Source organism: Lepidochelys kempii, chromosome 6 (genome assembly GCF_965140265.1).
Source record: "Lepidochelys kempii isolate rLepKem1 chromosome 6, rLepKem1.hap2, whole genome shotgun sequence".
Taxonomy (NCBI): Eukaryota; Metazoa; Chordata; order Testudines; family Cheloniidae; genus Lepidochelys; species Lepidochelys kempii.
Window position 1 is genome coordinate 26,765,278 of NC_133261.1, and position 20,285 is coordinate 26,785,562.

Genomic DNA, 20,285 nt, shown 5'->3' on the forward strand with positions numbered 1-20,285 from the left:
TTACTGGATGTCAGAGCCTTTCTGCACGATTGCCTTCAGCTCATCACTCATCAGCAACACTGCACAATCAACCAGAGACGGTGCAGGGAAGGGCTACTGTGATAATCAGAAGAACCGAGAGCCTACCTTATGAGAGGAGACTTAAGGAGCTTGGTTTTTTTCTGGCTAAACAAGCCAAAGGTTGAGGGGAGATATGATTGCTCTCTATAAATAAATCAAAGGGATAAACACCAGTGAGGGAGAAGAGCTGGCTCAAGAACAAATGGGTATAAACTGGCCATCTATAAGTTAGGCTTGACATTAGACAAAGGTTTCTAACCATCAGAGGAGTGAAGTTCTGGAACAGCCTCCCAAGAGGAGTAGGGGGGAAACAAAACCTAACTTGTTTTAAGGCTCAGTTTGATAAGTTTGAGGGGTGGTATGATGAGACTGCCTGCAATGGCATATGGCCCACCTGTCATTGCGATTAGCAAATATCCCCAACGGCTGGAGATGGGACACTAGATGGGGAGATCTCTGAGTTACTACAGAAAATTCTCTCTCAAGTGTCTAGCTGGTGAGTCTTGCCCACATGCTCAGGGTCTAACTGAGTGCTGTATTTGGGGTTGGGAAGAAATTTTACCCCAGGTCAGATTGACAGAGACCCTGGGGTTTTTTCCTTTCCTCTGCAGCATGGGGCATGGGTCACTTGCTGGTTTGAATTAGAGTAGAGTAAATGGTGTATTCTCTGTAACTTGAAGTCTTTAAATCAAGATTTGAGGACTTCAGTAACACAGCCAGAGGTTATGGGTCTACTACAGGAGTGGCAAGCTGAAGAAGACTATTGCTTTAGTCATCTGTCAGGGTTCCTTCCCCACTCTGAACTCTAGGGTACAGATGTGGGGACCCGCCTAAAAGACTCCCTAAGCTTATTTTTACCAGCTTAGGCTAAAAACTTTCCCAAGGCACAAACTTCGCCTTGACTTTGAACAGCATGCTGCCACCACCAAGTGATTTAGACAAAGAACAGGGAAAGGACAACTTGGAGTTCCTATTTTCCCAAAATATCCCCCCAAGCCCTTACAACCCCTTTCCTGAGGAGGCTTGAGAATAAACAAGATGAGCACAGATCAGCCTTGGATTTTTAACACCCAAAAAACTCAGTCAGATTCTTAAAAAACAGAACTTTATTAGAAGAACAAAAAAAGATAAGAGAACAGCTCTGTAAGATCAGAATGGAAGATAATCTTACAGGCAGTCAGATTCAAAACATAGATAATCCCTCTAGGCAAAACCTTAAGTTACAAAAAGACACAAAACCAGGAATACACATTTCCTCCAGCACAGCAAATTTCACAAGCCAAAACAAAGAAAACCTAACGCATTTTCTAGCTTGATTACTTACTAACTTTACAGGAGTTGGAGGGCTTGCATCCTTGATCTGTTCCCGGCAAAGGTATCACACAGACAGACAAAACCTTTTTCCCCCCTCCAGATTTTAAAGTATCTTGTCCCCTCATTAGTCATTTTGTGTCAGGTGCCAGCTAGGTTACCTGAGCTTCTTAACCCTTTACAGCTAAAAGGACTTTGCCTCTGGCCAGGAGGGATTTTATAGCACTGTATACAGAAAGGTGGTTACCCTTCCCTTTATATTTATGACACCATCTATCTACAAAAGAGATAGTAGCAACTCCCCCTTCCTCAGTATGCAGTGGTCCACAGTATTTCCACTAGAGGTTGGGAATTCTTCCTCACTACCACCTCACATACATTTCCCTACTTTAACATTCTCACCTTCAGTTTCTCACAGTGCAGCCAGCATCTTTCTAGCCAGGGGAGTGATTATGTGTCAGTCAATGTCACTCCTTCCATCAACCACTGGGGAGGGAAGGTTGCTTTCGAGCAACACTCACTCCTGTGTATAGCAGTCCTGCTTCTGAGCCCCTACTGGTTCAAAAGGGGAGAGCTCAAGGTGAAATCCTGGCTCTACTGAAGTCGATGAGGGTTTTGCCATTGACTTCAGTGGGCCAGCCAGGGGCACCACTGCAGATTTTGGTAAGGGGGAGCCACCTTAAACCGTGAATCCTGGGGATACTTAGGCACTTGAAAACTCTATTTTTTGGGCAGATAACAGCAATTAGCTGACAGGAGCTCTGTACCGAATTCCTATATAAAAGAAAGAAAATTAGATAAATATTAGACCCACTCAGCTCTAACAACAACGTGTTCTGACATCTTGTGGTAAGTCACTTAAGGGACACTGGTTAGGTTTAAAATTTAATGTATATTCTGACTTTATTACTAACTCTGTGATGAGAGACCCCATCAGGACTCCTGGGTTCTATCCCAGCTCTTGGAGGAGAGCGGGGTCTAGTGGGTTACAGTGGGGAGCAGATACATCTGGGTTCTATATAAGAACATGAGAATGGCTACGCTGGGTCAGACCAAAGGTCCAGCTAGCCCAGTATCCTGTCTTCCGACAGAGGCCAATGCCAGGTGCTTCAGAGGGAATGAACAGAACAGGCAATCAAGTTGCCCTGTTGCCCACTCCCAGCTTCTGGCAAACAGAGGCGAAGGACATGCAGAACAGGGTGTTGGATCCCTGCCCACCCTGGCTAATTGCCATTGCTGGACCTATCCTCCATGAACGTATAGTTCTTACTGGAACCCTGCTATAGTTTTGGCCTTCACGACATCCCCTGGAAAAAGAGTTCCACAGGTTGACTGTGAAGAAATACTTTTTTTTTTGGTTTTAAACCTGCTGCCTATTAATTTCATTGGGTGACCCCTAGTTCTTGTGTTATGTGAAGGAGTAAATAACACTTCCTTACTCAATTTTTCCACACCAGTCATGATTTTATAGACCTCGATCACATGCCCCTTTAGTCATCTCTTTTCCAAGCTGAAAAATCCCAAGTCTTTTCAATCTCTCTTCACACAGAAGGTGTTCATACCCTTAATTATTTCTGTTGCCCTTTTCTGTACCGTTTCCAAATCCAATGGATCTTTTTTGAGATGGGGTGACCAAATCTGCATGCACTATTCAATATGTCGGCGTACTGTGGATTTTTATATAGAGGCAGTATGATATTTTTCTCGTATTTTGTCAATTAAACATTGTTTTTTACCCACTGCTTGTAAGAGCCCCTTTGAAGCAAAAATCTAAGTTCTGTTTGCCCTGATTTTGTGACCTGGCCACATGCTACAGCAGCAATGGGATCAATTGGCCAGCATGCCTTTTTCAGTAAGGAGCAGCATGGTGGCCTCTGGTGGTGAATGTGTGCATAGACAAATGGATGAAATTCAGCCCTTGGAAAAAAGAAAAGGAGTACTAGTGGCACCTTAGAGACTAACCAATTTATTTGAGCCCACTAGTACTCCTTTTCTTTTTGAGAATACAGACTAACACAGCTGCTACTCTGAAACCAGCCCTTGGAAAGAAATTGCAGGTTAGCAAATATAAATTAGGCTCCGTCCTACTGCTTCCTGCCCAGTAAACAATCCAACATATCCCAAACCACTCAGGACAGGCTTCAGATGCTCCAGCGCCAGCAAGAACAATGCCGCAGTGTAATCAGCAGCCCCTGTTACAGCCAGCAAGAACAAAAGCTAATGGCTGTTTATTCGAGAAGAAACAAGGAATGTGTAACGCAGAGTGCTTAGACTAAGGCACTCGGCTAAGCCCTCTCCTACCCCAATACTCTGCTGTTATTTTTGAATCTTCCTACCCCTTTTGAATAGTTTGCTGAGATTCAAGCACTACAATCGAAGCGCTGTTGCTGGCAAGAGCGCACAGGAACTGGAGTGCTAGGTCATTACTGCAGCATCATACATGTAGGGCCAGATACTCAGATAAGTTGGCATAACTCCTTGAGTCAAAGGAGCTACCACAGATTTACACCAACTGAGAATCTATATCTATGTAAATAAACATACACACACAGAGGATATAACCCTAGTATCCTATGTATATTATGTCTATACGAGGGCTTTGCACCATATTTGTGTGCAGATATAACCAACCCAGACTTAGTTCTTTAAAAAAATTATTACTGGAAAATAACATTGGAATGATTTGTCTTGGATCCTAAGTGTGAATGACCAGATATACTGTGGGGCCTGCCATTCTTACCCTATTCTCAGCACAAACATACTTGAGATACTGTGAGAAAAGCAGCTTTGCAGTGTTGTGCATTATAAATTGACAGTGACTTGATCTTTCTGTGCCATTTAGAGGGGAGAGCAGCAGAGAGGCTGCGTGGCTGGCAGGAAAAGAGAGAACTGAGCAGAAAAGAGATGTGGAAGAGAGAGAGGTTGACATTAAATTAACTACTAGATATTATGGACCGGATTCTGATTTCACTTACCCTGGTATAATTCCACTGATTTCTGTGGAGTTACTCTTGATTTACACCAAATGGGAGATCAGAATCAGGCCCAATGTAAGGCATACCTACAAACTAGAAACTGTGAGAAGACAGATTTCCTGGTCCCTAGCACTCAAATCCTGGGCGGTGCTGAGCATCTGGAACTCCTGCTGAAGTCAGCGGAAGATGCAAGTGCTCACTAGTTGCTCAGCACCCCTCAGGATTTGGCCCCATATATATAAAACATACACACTAAAAAAAAAACAGTTTCCTTTGAAAAAGCACAATCCCCAACAAATGCAGCGTTTAGAGGGCATCTTGGCATTTGAATAGCAGTACTGGCCCAAAGCCCCAAAGACCAACTCCCATGCCTGAGTGCAGCCTGAGCTTACACTGCCTGCCTCTTACGACAGTGACATGCTATCTTCAGCTCACATGGTCTCATCACTCGTATGACACGAGTAGTGGAGCACATCAGCCCTAGTGGCTGGAAGGGTTGCAGTCACTGAAGAGATGGCTAAGGCAGATCAAGAGATGCGCGTAAGGGTTACATTTCGAGAGTCCTTCCTTCCTGTGGATTTTTGACTTCTGTTGCCACATCCCCAAGGTCAGATGGACCCTGTCTTTGGAACTAAGAGAGGGACCCAAGAGCAACAGATCCAGCACCACATCAACACACAGCATCTTCTCTCCCTCTGCCCCAAGCTTGCTTAGCACAGGTATAGAAATCCTCCCTTATCCCTTCTGGCAGAAGCTTTGTCCTGGTGTTCTCCCATTGCATTTTGGGAGGCCTGATCCTTGGATGACCTTTGCCCCTTCATCCCTGCCCATCAGCAGTTACAGGGGACCAAGGCAGAGGGTATGCCAATATCCTGAGCCCCCTGGATGTTATGAAGGCCATCATCAAAGAAGATGTGGGGTTGGATCTGGGAGAGGAGAGGGCCCTTGGGAGCCCCGTCCATGAAGAAGGCTTCATCAATCGCCAGCCCCCATTCCCGGAGGGTCTTGATAGCACGGATGCCCATATCACGGCCACTGCGGGCAGTCACCAAGTAGGTGCGAATAGGGGAATTCTCCTGGCTGAACTTCTTGCGCATCTTCCCAAGATGCATGGCAAATGCCTTCAATGGACCCTGGAAACCACACAGGGATTAGAGGTTGGGAGTACATGAGGAGGGGTTAATTTCACCTTTGCACAAAAGTAGCCAGAAAAGAGAGGTCAAGGAAGATTGAGCGATTTCTCACAGAGGCTAGGAATGTAGATTCCTTACAGCTGCAGATCTTGAACTTTTCCAGTGCCTGGACCACAATTTACTAGAGGGATGGTCTCATGGACACTTCCCCACTCATCAATCATAAAACATCCCTGTAGCAATGACAGCAATTGCTTACATGGAAACGTGACTTTAGGAAATCAGTTTATGCTTTGAATATCATAAACCTGTCAAAGCCGAATAGCATGAACCTGTCTTTTAATGCAACTTAGCAGCTAGAAACAAGAGGGGGCCAGCACTGTGCCACCAGTCAGCTCTCCTCCGGCAAGTGGTCGGCAGAGCACCAGTGGTCTGTGAACTGTGCCATAGGGTGAACTGTGTAGTAGCACAGTGGGTTAGTGCTCTAGCCCTTCACTTTTGAAGACTTGATGTAAACCCCAAGTAGGGCAGAAATGGAAGTGAATGTTGTGGCCTTATTTCAGTCCCAAGTGAGCAGATGGACATGTTCCAACAAGCAGCACCACAAAAGTTGGACCAGTTGATTGTGACAAATGACAGTGAATTTGCTAATAAAGGTTTGCAGACTGGGAAGAGGGTTAGAAATAGAGCAAATATTCACAGGCGTCCCATCTGATTTCAGTGCAGTGCCCGCGTCACAAACCTCATCTACAGGAGAAGAGACCTATGGTCTGTTACAGCATTCACTGAAACCAATGGGGGACTCTCCAATGCCTTCAGCGGGGTGTTGGATCAGGCCAAAGCAGTCAATGTATAGGCCAGAGGCCACCCATGAATGTTTGTGCATATTCTGCTGCAAGGGGTTACTGGTGAAACCCTAGAAGGAGGGCTCACTCACTGGTCACTGTGGGTGAGTGTAACACAACCAGACTGAGCAGGTTGGAAGCAAGTGTAGGGACTGGGAAGCCCATTAAGGCAGGGCAAGCGAACATACCTCTCCCATGGGCACGGCTTCCATTGCCCTCTCATACTTCAGAGCCCCCGACAGCCCCTTCTCTCGAAAAACCCGGTCTGTCTCATCCGAGAAGAGCACGGCATCCCCGTCAAACACCACTCGCAGTTGGGTGCAGGGGGCCTGCACCTCCTGCTGGAAGATGAGAGCCGCCGACACTCCTGTGGGACAGAAAGACGCGTCACTGCCCAGCTGAGGATGGGAACCAGAGAGACTGTGTCCACGTTCTGGTGAGGGCCCCAGAGTACGAGTCCTGGCTGCCTGGTGATGCTGTTCACCCTTGTGCTTGCATGCAAGGGAGGGCAGGCTGGGGAGCAGTCAGCATAGGCACAGCTTCTTCCAGGAAATTGTTATAACCTCACCCAATGCCCACTGACATCCAGGGAAAGACTGCCCCTGACTTCAATGGGCTTGGGATCAGGCCCTTGCAGCTTCTGGTCCCCCAAGTGAAAACAGACGATAGATCTCTAAATAGGGCTCAACTAGACATCTGCAGAGGCAGAGCCATTGTGGGGGTGGGAGAGAGAGGCAATGGACAGATGTCACTGTCTGGAGACACCTCCGTAGGTGCTGTGGGGAGCATGGCTTGCTGCCCCTATGCATCAAATACACCCAGCACTCTCCTGCCTGTGCTTATCCTACCCTGCCAAACCCAGATATGCTCCCTTGGTGCAGCTGGTGAAACTGGCTGGCACCTCCACTATATTCTTTTATGCACCTGGCCTAATGCTGGCCCTCTTCCTGCACTGGAGAAAAGGGGTTCTCTGCCCACTCTCACATACTGGTATTATAGCCAGGAAATGGGTTTTAAACAAGGAATGTTACTCAATCAGGCAGCTTTAGGGTTTTACTTCACCGCAGAGAAAAGATTTGTCGTTCAGATGTAAGTTGCTTGTGGATTGTGTTGTTTGCCTGAAAGAAGGAACCTCGACAGCTGGGCGAGATCCCAGTCACACCAGCATTGTTCATGAAAAGAGACTCTGGGCATGATCCCCCTGAAAGTCATTGGAAAGACTCCTACACCCTGATTGAGGGTAAGTGCATGCTTATGTCCATCCCCATTCAGGAAAGCACTTCAGCATATGCTTAATTTTAAGTGAATCACAGAAAGCAAATTTCCAATTTATAATCAGTGCGCTCTGCAAACCTGATTGTAACAGTGACTCATTCAACCGGGGAGCAGGAACAGCTTGAATCTACAATACTGGATGCTCGTAACAACCAACTTATGACCGAATTCATGAGCAACAATTATTCACACGCACTATTTGATGTATAGTTTAGAATAATGAATACATCTGAGAAAACGCATGGTCTGTTTGTGGGTATCTGGTAAACAGAAAGAGACTAAACTCTTCAGCAACAGATGAATTATGAGTTACTTGCCCAGTTGCACTGGAGACCTGCTAGTTCATCTGACATGCACCACCAAACAGTTACAAGATGGTTATGTGTGACTTCTAGACCCTGCTGAACTGTTAGGTTCTGAATTGTTTCCAGGCTGAGACCTAATGTGTCAAGATCGAGACCAGAACCACTTCTCTGAATTGAATAATAAACCCCTCTGAAAAAGCAAGTCTTGAAGTAACTTCATCTTGGGGGTGCTGGGGGGGGAGGCGGTGTAGGGCCCAGGTGTAAGAATGAAATCCTAGGCTGGGTGAGAGAGAAGGAGAAAGCACACCTCGCTGGAGTGCATTGCACACGTCCGTCCTGTCGGCCGAGAGGAAGAGCTTGACATTATGGGATTTCAAGTACTGGGTGGAATCTTCATCGCTGACAAAGCAAAACTTGGAAATCTCCAAACCTTAACATCAGAAAAAGTAAATGAAATCAAAAGAATACCTAGCTCTTACACAGTGCTTCTCATCCGTGGATCTCAATGTGTTTTACAAACGAGGTCCGTATCATTATCCCCACTTGGTGGGAAAGCTGAGGCACCGAGCAGGGAAATGATTTGCCCAAGATCATCCACAAAAAACGATCTCTAATTTCTATTTCCAGCCTGCCTTGTGCTCCAGCCCACACTGACACAGCGCTCCCTACATCTCCTGCCATGGCCGACACACCCTAAAGCAGGGTCCCTTTGTGCAACTGATATCCTGACCCTGTCAGGACAACAGCTGCTCCAGATATCAGGGCAATACCCCTTTCCTGCTGCCTTCCACTCATGCAGTGACCCTCAGCATAGCCACCATTATCTTTCCTCCCCACCTCAGCACAAGGTCCCTCACAATGTTAAATCTTCACTCCCTATCTCCCACGTTCATGCAACATCCTTCTCAGGATGCCAGCCATTTCCCACAACATCACCTTCACTTCATCCCCTTTTTGTGCTACCATCCCACACATAGCCTGTGTCCTTCCCTTTCGATACCACCTGTCCCCAGATGGGCGTGTATCCCCCCTGGACCCACCTCCTCATCTATTTCACAGCAGTCTCTGGAGGACCAGATGACAGTTTTCCCCCATTCACCGAATGTGGGCTGACTTCAAATGAGAGGTGGGATCTCCTTACCATGTTGCTTAGCACTGTTGATGATGCGCATGCCACTCTCTGGGCTGTTGTTGGAGAGGATGATGACATCAAAGAGGCCCTTTTCCTCTGGGTTTCTCTCCAGGAGTTTCTCATTCACAAACTGCGTGGCCTGGATGAAGCAGCCGGAGACACGACACTGTTTTATAAAGGGCTGTTCTCCGAGCTGTATACTTACAAACGTACCCACAATCTGCTGCCACACAATTTCCAGCACTCCTCCCCTGCATCCAGGAGACAGAATCGCTCTTGTTGGTGTAGGGAAATGTAGATGACAGTGGCCCTCTGCAACCAATGGGGAAATCACTCAAGGAAGGGCAGACAAAAGCATTGCCATGCACTTTCCCCTCAGGAATTCTGTTGCGGAGGGGATGGCTTTAACTTGCCCTAGGGCATTACAGAAGTCCTGTGGTGGATCGGCTAACATTAGTGATTGTTCTAGCCGTGTCCACTCCATGCAGGGCGCCTGGTTGCAGAGAGAAGATTGCAGCCTTTCCACTGCCAACAGCCCTGGGCTTAAACCAGAAGAGGCCAAATTTAGCCCTGACCTATTGGTTGCCATAGTTACCCTCTCAGTAATTTGGTTTTTGTACTTTAAGCCTCTGGCTAACCCAAAGCACTCCACTCCACTGTGTAAATGAGAGTCCAACATTGCCCACAGTCTCATTTCTTGGATCACAGCCCTCCCGTGAGGCTCTGTGAGTTTCCTCTCCTCCCTCGGGGACAACTGCAACGCCCCCTGCTCTGCTGCTCCCTCTGAGTCAGCGGAGTTCGTGCCCTCTCTCTTCTTCAAGCTCCAACCTTCAGGCCCTCGACAGAGAAGCCGGTGTCAGGTCCAACCACCAACTCTGGCCCCGCTTCACTTCCCCTTTCATGCCACTTCCTTCACTCTGCAACAGGCACCCCCTTGTTGGAGTGATTCACCCCACCCTCTGGCTGTCTTCTCTTGGGCCTCTTCCCAGGCCCTTTGACCAGAGAGACCTGGAGCTCTTGCCCTTCTCCAAGTGTCGCTCTTTCTCCTAGCAGGGAGACGAACAGCAAGTCTTATTCTCTCTCCAGTGTATCACACACTGATGAAAAAGGGACCTCCTTCTTGTCCCTTTCCCAGCATGTATTGCTGCGTGGCCTACAGCTCCCCTTAGCCATGGGAATGACAGCTCCCCAGATTCCTTATTCAGGGCCACATCCTTTTCCATTGACATATGCCTGGCCTGAATTTAGCCTATTTTGTCTAATTATACATAGTCCATTATATATGCACTAAGTATATATAATTCAATTTGCCTACCCACTTTCAGATGTCACCAACCTCTGCTGGTGTCATCTTCCCTTCAAATTGCTGCTGTTACGTCCTTGCTCAAGAAGTCACTTCATGGTGCTGATTTTGCTCTGTCTCTAACCTTCTACGGTAAGGTCACTAGGATGGTTGTGATGAGGAAACTAGTGTCATAGTTTTCCTTGATTCCTCACAGTCTGTCTGCCATCCTGGGTATGGCAGGAAGGCTGGTATTTATGCTTTAAACACTAAATGATTTTTAAAAATACCATAGTGATGTGGTGCCATCCAAGTTGACCACCATCAGTTTTGGAATGGTGCCCTGATGGTTTATGTGTCCGCAATGTATCCCTCCACAAAACAGAACAACACACAACTCACGTGTATATTTCATTGTTCCAAATAAGGGCCAAGAGTCACACTCCGATGCATGTCTGAGGAAGCACCTCACCTTGACTGCAGCAAAGACCACACCTTATACAGATAAGAGATAAGGCTGGAAGCATCTTGACCTCACAAAAGTCAAGGTCTCACCTGGCTACGGGCAAAGGCCCAGACCCTCAAAGGTATTTAGGTGTTGTTTTAATGTAGAATCTGGGCCAAAGCATCTCACCTGGATGAAAGCATACCTCACCATGAGTGAGGCACAACTCTTTGCCTATGTCAGAGAGAGATGCCCCAGCCAAAGAGCACAAGGCTTGAAGGAAGTGGGCGCCATTGCTGGCATCTCACCTGAATGAAAGCGAAGGCTGTACCTTGCTCCAAGGGCTTATCCTCATTGACTTGCTGATACTTCACATACTCTTCCTTGCCCTTTGTCAGGAACAGCTGATGCTCCTCCTCCAGGTTGAAGATGGCCCTGGTTGTCACGGCGATGACCAGCGCCTCATTTGGGTCTTTCTGCGGTGGGCAGTGGGAGATCCCAAAAGAAGAGAGGGGTGGATTTAAAAGAAAGAGATGGCAATGATCAATGGGGAGAGGATGCTGCAAAGGAGCAGTGGGAGCTGCAGGCTCTGACATCATCTCCCTTCTCCCACACACTTCCTGGGGTCCTAACTACCTGGGGTAGCCTTGCAATTGCCCCAACCCCCCACCACAGGCAGCCAATCCCTGCGGACGTGGGGCTGTTCAGTGCCAAGACTTGAGCAGGCACAGTGATTGACCGTTTCCGTCCAGCTGATCTATAGAGCACCACCAGCGTCACAGTGTTGCTGCACACCTTCTCTCACCTGTGGGTGTTGTCTGCAAGCTGGTGGGTGGACACGGATAGCGCACTTCCCCAGTTAGTGGAGTCCCCCATTCAGAACCTAGATGGCGTGTATACATCTTGCACATTACAGCAGCTGGGACGTTTGTTTCAGGTGGAAGTTATTGGATGAACGGAGCTGTACGCTGGGGTCAGACCAGGCAGGAATAGATGTGGGATAGGACACCTATTCTACCAACAGCTCACTTGTTACATGTATTTGTTGACTAGGATGAATTAAGGCATGATGCCTGAGATTCAAACCCCACCGTGGCAGCTGTGCGCACTGGATAGCATGACACACCCTTGATTGCTGTTGGCCCTGCGCAATCCAGGGAAGAGAGGGACCTAGGGCGAAAGAGATGCACCCTGGGTCTATGGTGTTCACTCTCAACCCCTCAGATCACAAAAGGTAGGGCAGGCAAAGGTTGGAGGTCACGTCACTCCCAACTTGGCAGCATGCATGATGCATACTGTTGTCTGTCTGGTTTCAGAGTAACAGCCGTGTTAGCCTGTATTCGCAAAAAGAAAAGGAGGACTTTTCCATTGGTTAGTCTCTAAGGTGCCACAAGTACTCCTTTTCTTTTTGTTGTCTGTCTGTGACAGTGTTGGGCACCTGCTCCATAATTTTGGCTGATCTGGACACAGTACAGCCTCATTCCACTACTTGTGCAGAGCTGTAAAGAGGGGACACATGCTTTACCAACACCATCCACAGTTTTGTGCCAACACAGACTAGCTTCACTGCACATCACCAGCCCCACCTCCCTTCACAGGCATGTTTCACCTCAGTTTGTCTCCACTCTTGCAAGAAGAATAAAAAGTCAATCATGTCCTTCATGGATGCTACCACTTGTGAGTTTTCATTTCAGCCACTGCAAAGGCAGGCTTTTCCAAACAAATCAGTCTCACCCTTTCTTTATACGACCAAAAACAACAAGGAGCCCTTGTGGCACCTTAGAGACTAACAAATGTATTTGGGCATAAGCTTTCGTGGGCTCTTATAACTTCATTGGGAGCTTCAGGTGCTCAGTAGTTCTGAAAACCAAGCTGCTTTTATTTAGGTGCCTGAAGATAGGGATTCTTTAGTTCTCCCGGCATGAACATTTTAGCTCCAACTTTGGAATCAAAATTAGATTTCAGGAGTTCCTAACTCCCATTCCTGTGCTCAGGTCTCTAGATCTTGCTTCTCTTTGTTGGTGGGTTTTGGAATATCACACTGACGATGAGTGCTTGAACGATGAAATATAAAGTGGTGTAACAAATAACTTCTTACCTGTTTCACATTGGTGTTTATAACTGTGCTTTCAACCTCTGCCATCTTCTATCTTCAACCTCAAACAACAGAAAATACATTATTAAACTTTGACAACAATGTTAGATCAAATTCAGACTCAGGAGATGTTTTGCTCTTTTCAAATTTTAATCAACAAGTGGCATGGCAGTAGAGGATGTGGTGGGGGGAGGGGCAGGGTCACCCCCCAGATTTGCTGCTTGCCTTGTACTGAGCATGCTCACACGCACTGAGCATGCTCAGTAACACTGCAGAAGCCACTGCCCTCACTCCACCCTCCCCCACTATCGGCAGGCATGGGTCGCCTACAAAAGAATAAATGTCTGATCTAACAATTTCCGTCTAATCTGATCATTACCAAATTGATCCACATTGGCTCCTATTCAGCCAATGCCAGATCTGATACTTTTTAAGGGTTGGTTAGCTTCAGAAATCCAGTAATTAGCACTAGAATAGAACTAGTCACTAAAAATAGTCAAGACAACAGAAGTTGTGATGAAAATAAAAAATGGACCCTTTGCATTTCAGGCCTCTGTGCATAGTGTTTTTAGGGCTAAGCCTTTATATTCTGAGATAGACTGGGATGGAGGCGCTAGATGGAGGAGATCTGAGTTCAGTTCCTGGCTCTACCACAAACTCCAGTTGTGACGCTGAGGAAGTCCCTTAAATCTCCTTCTGCCTCTGTTGCCATCTGTAAAATGGGGATAATACTTCCTTAATTCACAGGGGCATGTTGGCTACTATATAAGAGACTAGATTGGGTTAAATTCATTGAACAGCTAAGAGACAAATTCTGCTTTGATTAATAGCCCTTGCAATCTCCACTGGTATAAATCAGGACAAAAATTGAACCAAAGGTTCTGGTCCCCTGGATCTTTCTACCTCTTTCTCAGTAAGAGGAAAGGTGCTGGTGCAGTAGGCTGGGAAATGTGGAAATGAATTAAGCTTGTTAACCTTGTACTTTCCTAAATTGAAAGTCTTTTTTTAAATTTACCAAGCAAATCTATATCAGACATTGAGGTGAGTCTATATTAGATCACACCCATTTACTGAACCAGTGCAGAACACGGACAGTAAAAACATGGAGTGAAATCACAGATCTAAGTAAGTTGGTAAAACTCCCATTGACTTCAATGGGCCAGTCTTTCAACCATGGATCTTATCTAGGGCTGGTCAAATACTTTACAATGAAACTATTTTTTCATGCAAAACTGGGTTTTTGACTGGAGACTTTTTTGAAGAAGCATGAGCTTTCTGAAGATAATTTCAATTTTTCATCAAAAAATAAACTGAAAACTGAAAAAAATTCACTATTCAGCCAAAACCCAAAATACTTTAACTGAAAACCAAAATATTTTTATTCTAAAATGCCATTGTGGTGCCTCATGGGAGTTGTAGTTTGGGTGCCTCATACTCTCATTCTCCTCCATTGGCTAGGCTGCCTACCTGGACTTGATCTTCCATGATGCACTGTTTGCTGTAATCAACCATAAAATATTCAGCACTTTCATTACTAAAAATTCAATAACCTTGTTATGATTTCACTGGGCAAACATGTTTCACTGCAAGAGTTTCATTTTATAGGTCTCCTGCCAAAGCTGAGAGTACTGCAACAGAATAGAGCTGTCCAAAAAACGGTTTGCATCCAATTCATTAAACAGGGTTGTTATTATTACCGTTAGTATTTGTTATTTGTGTTACTGTAGCACCTACAAGCCCAGTCAAGGGCAAGGGCACCAATGACTGGAGGATAGCTAATATGATGCCAATTTTTAAAAAGGGCTCCAGAGCTGATCCCCAGCAATTACAGGCCGGTAAGCCTGACTTCAGTACCGGGCAAACTGGTTGAAACTATAGCAGAGAACAAAATTGTTAGACACATAGATGAACATAATTTGTTGGGGAAGAGTCAACATGGTCTTTGTAAAGGGAAATCATGCCTCACCAATCTACTAGAATTCTTTGAGGGGGGGTCAACAAGCATGTGGACAAGGGGGATCCAGTGGATATTGTGTACTTAGATTTTCAGAAAGCCTTTGACAAGGTCCCTCACCAAAGGTGCTTAACATAAGAATGGCCCTACTGGGTCAGACCAAGGGTCCATCTAGCCCAGTATCCCATCTTCTGACAGTGGCCAGTGCCAGGTGCCCCAGAGAGAATGAACAGAACAGGTAATAATCAAGTGATCCATCCCCGGTCGTTCATTCCCAGCTTCTGGCAAACAGAGGCTAGGGACACCATTCCTGCCCATCCTGGCTAATAGCCATTGATGGACCTATCCTCCATGAATTTATCTAGTTCTTTTTTGAACCCTGTTATGGTCTTAGCCTTCACAACATCCTCTGGCAAGGAGTTCCACAGGTTGACTGTGTGTTGTGTGAAGAAATGCTTCCTTTTGTTTGTTTTAAACCTGCTGCCTATTAATTTCATTTGGTGATCCCTAGTTCTTGTGTTATGAGAAGGAGTAAACAACACTTCCTTATCTACTTTCTCTACACCAGTCATGATTTTACAGAGCTGAATCATATCTCCCCTTAGCCGTCTCTTTTCCAAGCTGAAAAGTCCCAGTCTTATTAATCTCTCCTCATACAGAAGCCGTTCCATACCCCTAATAATTTTTGTTGCCCTTTTCTGAACCTTTTCCAATATATCTTTTTTGAGATGGGGCGACCACATCTACACAAAGTATTTAAGATGTGGGCATACCATGGATTTATATAGAGGCAACATGATATTTTCTGTCCTATTATCTATCCCTTTCTTAATTATTCCTAGCATTCTGTTTGCATTTTTGACTGCCTCTGCACATTGAGTGGATGTTTTCAGAGAACTATCCACAATGACTCCAAGATCTCTTTCTTGAGTGGTAACGGCTAATTTAGACCCCATCATTTTATATGTATAGTTGGGATTATGCTTTCCAATGTGTATTACTTTGTATTTATCAGCATTAAATTTCATCTGCCATTTTGTTACCCAGTCATCCAGTTTTGAGAGATCCCTTTGTTGCTCTTCACAGTCTGCCTGGGTCTTAACTATCTTTAGTAATTTTGTATCATCTGCAAATTTTGTATCATCTGCAAATTGCTTAAGCAAAGTAAGCTGTCATGGGATAAGAGGGAAGGTACTCTCATGGATTGATAACTGGTTAAAAGATAGGAAACAAAGGGTTGGAATAAATGGTCAGTTTTCAGAGTGGAGAGAGGTAAATAGCGGTGTCTCCCAGAGGTCTGTACTGGGACCAGTCCTATTCAACATATTCATAAATGTTCTGGAAAAAGGGGTAAACAGTGAGGTGGCAAAATTTGCAGAGGATATAAAACTACTCAGGATAGTTAAGTCCCAGGAAGACTGCGAAGAGCTACAAAAAGATCTCACAAAACCAGGTGACTGGGCAACAAAATGGCAGATGAAATTCAATGTTGATAAAAGCAAAGTGATGCACATTGGAAAGCATAATCCCAACTACACACAGAAAATTATGGGGTCTAAATTGGCCGTTCGTATGTTTCTGTAGGTATCAAAGCAGAGGGAGATTTTAAGGGACTATTGTGGTGGTTTCGTGAATTCGGATGGTCCCCATGCATACACAGCTAGTTACATGGTGTCTCTGGACTGCAGAGGTTTAGAACATGGCATAGTTTTGGGATTTCAATTTCGTGGTCTGTACAACCCAAGTGGTTTGTGGGTTGTTGCTATATATGCCTGCTTGCGAATAAACCACAACTTCTCAGTGCTTGAGCTCCACCCTAGTTGTGCAAATTCCTCTATAACTCCCTCTGGTGAGTCACAGAAAATAACTTGCCAGGTATGAGATACATTTTGGTCTACAATCAATGGTGGTCAAGGAGAAAGTCTCTAGCTCAGTGACTCTCAACCTGTGCAGACTACTGTACCCTTTTCAAGAGTTTGATTTGTATTGTGCAAAATTTTTAATAGTGGGGGTGCTGAAAGCCAGCCTCCTTACCCTTGTCCAGCCCCGAGAGCTGAGGTTGTGAGTAAAGCCTCATGCACGGGGTGGCAACCGGGACCCTGGGTGTGGGGCCGGCAGCTGAGACCCTGGGTGTGCAAGGCAGCAGCTGGGACCCCAGGTGCGGGGCTGGCAGCTGGGAGCTTTGGGGTGCTGCAGCATGCCCTGCACCCCTAGCTCCCGTGCCTATGTGTGTACTCCCAAGTTTCCCAAGTTAAAAACTCACAAAATCAGACATAAAAACACAAAAGTGTCACAGCACACTACTACTGACAAATTGCTGACTTTCTCATTTTTACCACAGAATTATAAAATAAGTCAACTGGAATATAAATATGGTACTTACATTTCAGTGTACAGTATACAGAGCAGTATAAACAAATCGCTGTCTATGAAATTTTAGTTTGCACTGACTTTGCTAGTGCTTTTTATGTAGCCTATTGTAAAACAAGGCAAATATCCAGATGAGCTGATGTACCCCCTGGAAGACCTCTGCGGGCCCCCACGGGTACACGTACCCGTCGTTGAGAACCACTGCTCTAGCTTAACCAGAATGGTACATTCTCTCAGGTACTGTGGATGCTGGAGGGTGCACATAACCCATTGGGTTGGCTCACATGTTGATCGTGAACCGTGAACTGTGTGTAACGAGTACCACTGTCCTCTAATAGATGGGATACATAGGGGTATATCAAACAGCTCCTGCTCTCACAGCTCTTGGAGGAGAAACCTGGGCTGAAGCCAAAGGGGGTGAATCCTATTCTCTATGACACTTGTAAACAGCCACTGAAACCCAGTGTTTTATGTGCACACCATGGATTGGTACAAGGCACATAGGCAAGAACTGCCATTTTTGATGTTACAACAGCAAGGGAGGCTGCTGAATGCTGGAGGGAGATGCTCATTAGACCGGATTTGTCTGTACGCACACATGCATCTGCTGGGGAATTAAATCAAGCCTCCATTATAATGTAGAAGGAATATAAACATGTAGCAGCAAGAGAGGTTTCCCACCACAGAGCTTCACCCAAGCAGGCAACTTGCGTCTAACCACATCAGCTGAAAAGGAAAGAGAAATGAACCAGAAGAAACAGATCCACGTTCCCCTTCCAGCAGCTGAACTGAAGCAACAAGAGGGCCCTTTAGGCTAAGTCTACACTTAAAAAATTAGATTGACCCAGGGCTGTGAAAAATGTTGTGCCCTGTACGACACAGTTAGGTCGACCTACCCCTCATTGTAGACACAGCTAGGTCAATGTGAAATCCTTTCCATCAATGTTGGAAGTGTCTATATCACAGTGACACAACTCCAGCACCCCAGCCCTGCCACTGCGGCGGCCGTGCTGCAGCCATACCCTTGGTGTCTGTGATGTTACTTTGTCCTTGGAAGTGATGCTGGACTTTGCCTCTGCTCCCCCTACCATCCTTGGTCTGATTGTTCTCCTGTATAAAACCAAGTTTGCTTAATTTCCATGTTCCTGTCCTACTACACACACAGGGGCATTGGAACAATTTTTATAGCATTGAAAGGCATTGAACAAAGCTGTAAACCCCTGCCCTGTATATGATGGAAACTACTTCAAGCCAGTAGTTCCAGCACCCCTGCACATACACGCAAACACACACACACAAACAGAGACCAGCTTGGAAACTAATTCATTCTTATTTGGGAAACATCATCTTTCTTCCAGACTGCCCTCAGGACAGCATACAAGAGCTGTCTATAGACACATACAAGCCAAACTCACTGTGTGTGCTCCCTCCACTCTCCAGTGCAGCTTGTTGCAGCAGTGGTAGCAGCATTCAAATGTTTAAAAAAAGACACTGCCTCCCCTTTTCTATTTCCCATCCCCTGGCAGGAAGCAGGAAGGAATGTGGCAGCCCCCATGCTCAGAGAACGCGCGCAGCATGCTGGGATTCGTAGTCATCTCTGCAGCCTGGCCTCCTCTCCGCAATGCAAACAAGAAGGGTTAGACTTCATTTCCCAGGCTGCGCAGCATGGCAGGCTGCCAGGTTGTGGGGAGTGGTTTTTAGTCTTTGAGCTCCTGCTCAAATAAATTGGTTAGTCTCTAAGGTGCCACAAGTACTCCTTTTCTTTTTGCGAATACAGACTAACACGGCTGCTACTCTGAAACCAGTCTTTAGGGTGGATCCCAGGACACCGCTCTAGTAATGAGAGGTGCTGGGCGCAGCCAGGCTACTAATGACAAGGCAGCGATAATCTCAGAATCAGAACAGGGCTGCTCTGTTACTTTTCGGTGATATGTGTGGTCATTCCTGCAATTCCTTCTGTTTTTAGATTCAGAGCTATTTGTAACTCACTTTCAGCTCTTTCATTTCATGGCCCTTGAAAATGGAACTGTCATAATTTAGACCAATTATATACACTCACATCTACCCAAGAATACAAGTCATTCACTATATATATATATATATACACACACACACAGAGAAACGGTGAGTTTGTTGATTACTCAGGCAAAGGGGCTAACACAGAATATTAATAGGATGCCAAGAAAATTTGTCTGTTCGTTATGTGAAGATTTTAACATTTCCCACAATCATTTTTAACGTTTTAAAATGGGGATAAAAACACTCTTCCTACCTCCCATGCTGTTGGAGGTTTAAACTTCCTGTCCAGCAAAGCATGTGTTGAAGCATCTTGAAGTCAATGGGTCTACCCACATGCTTAAAGTTAAGCAAATATTTGAGTGCTTTGCTAGATCAAGGCCTAGGTGCCATAATTAGTGCTAAGTATCATTATTGACTCTTTTTCTGAAATGTGTACAAGAACTAGACTCCAGTTGAGGCATTGTTCTGGTACTCTGAGGTAGCTAATCTCTTCATCTGTCCTGCTAAAAGATTCTATTTGAGTTTTTAAAATATTTTCCTTTTGAGAAACAAAGTAAAAGCCTTTTAGCCTGCCATGCCATTGGCATGACACATGGCGTTCCCTCCTGCACAGAAGCAGACCAGTTCTCTCTCCCAGGCTATTGCAGATCAGACTCCGATGCACAGATGGCCTTGTTAAAGCTGGCAGCTATGAGGAAGTGCTTATGTCTTCATCACAGGGTGGAACAGATGCAACACTTGGGTGAGATTGCCTTTCTGCGTCCCTAGGTTTTTTAACCCTTTTGTTCCAGGCTGTCTGACTGGGCTGTTTTCAGGCAGTACACAGCTGTGTAAAGACACTCTCGGTTTTCAGGCTCACATCTCAATCTTGATTCTTTCACTGAATAGCCCTTTCTCAGTCTCTATTATTACTTGTATCTGTGTCTGTTTCAGGGGTCACATCCCCCGCTGAAATCAGCATAACTCTCTATAAATCATAGAATACCAGGGTTGGAAGGGACCTCAGGAGGTCATCTAGTCCAACCCCCTGCTCAAAGCAGGACCAGTCCCCAATTTTTGCCCCAGATCCCAAATGGCCCCCTCA

General features: G+C 45.7%; 1 protein-coding gene across 4 annotated transcripts; it reads right to left on the bottom strand.

Moving 5' to 3' along the window:
* Window positions 1-1,117: 1,117 nt before the first annotated feature.
* On the bottom strand, window positions 1,118-18,774 carry LOC140912588 (cytosolic 5'-nucleotidase 1A-like). Of its 4 annotated transcripts, XM_073347231.1 has the most exons (8): window positions 18,598-18,774; window positions 18,079-18,292; window positions 12,862-12,920; window positions 11,072-11,239; window positions 9,046-9,175; window positions 8,212-8,334; window positions 6,513-6,691; window positions 1,118-5,479 (listed from the first exon to the last, which is right to left on the bottom strand). In XM_073347231.1, exons 3-8 carry the CDS (start codon window positions 12,904-12,906, stop codon window positions 5,177-5,179), a joined length of 948 nt encoding a protein of 315 aa, XP_073203332.1. In that variant the 5' UTR covers window positions 12,907-12,920; window positions 18,079-18,292; window positions 18,598-18,774; the 3' UTR covers window positions 1,118-5,176. The 4 variants fall into 4 exon arrangements, with proteins under 4 accessions (XP_073203332.1, XP_073203329.1, XP_073203331.1 ...); XM_073347228.1 differs by lacking the exon at window positions 18,079-18,292; XM_073347230.1 differs by lacking the exon at window positions 18,079-18,292 and having other exon boundaries at window positions 18,585-18,774.
* Window positions 18,775-20,285: the final 1,511 nt, after the last annotated feature.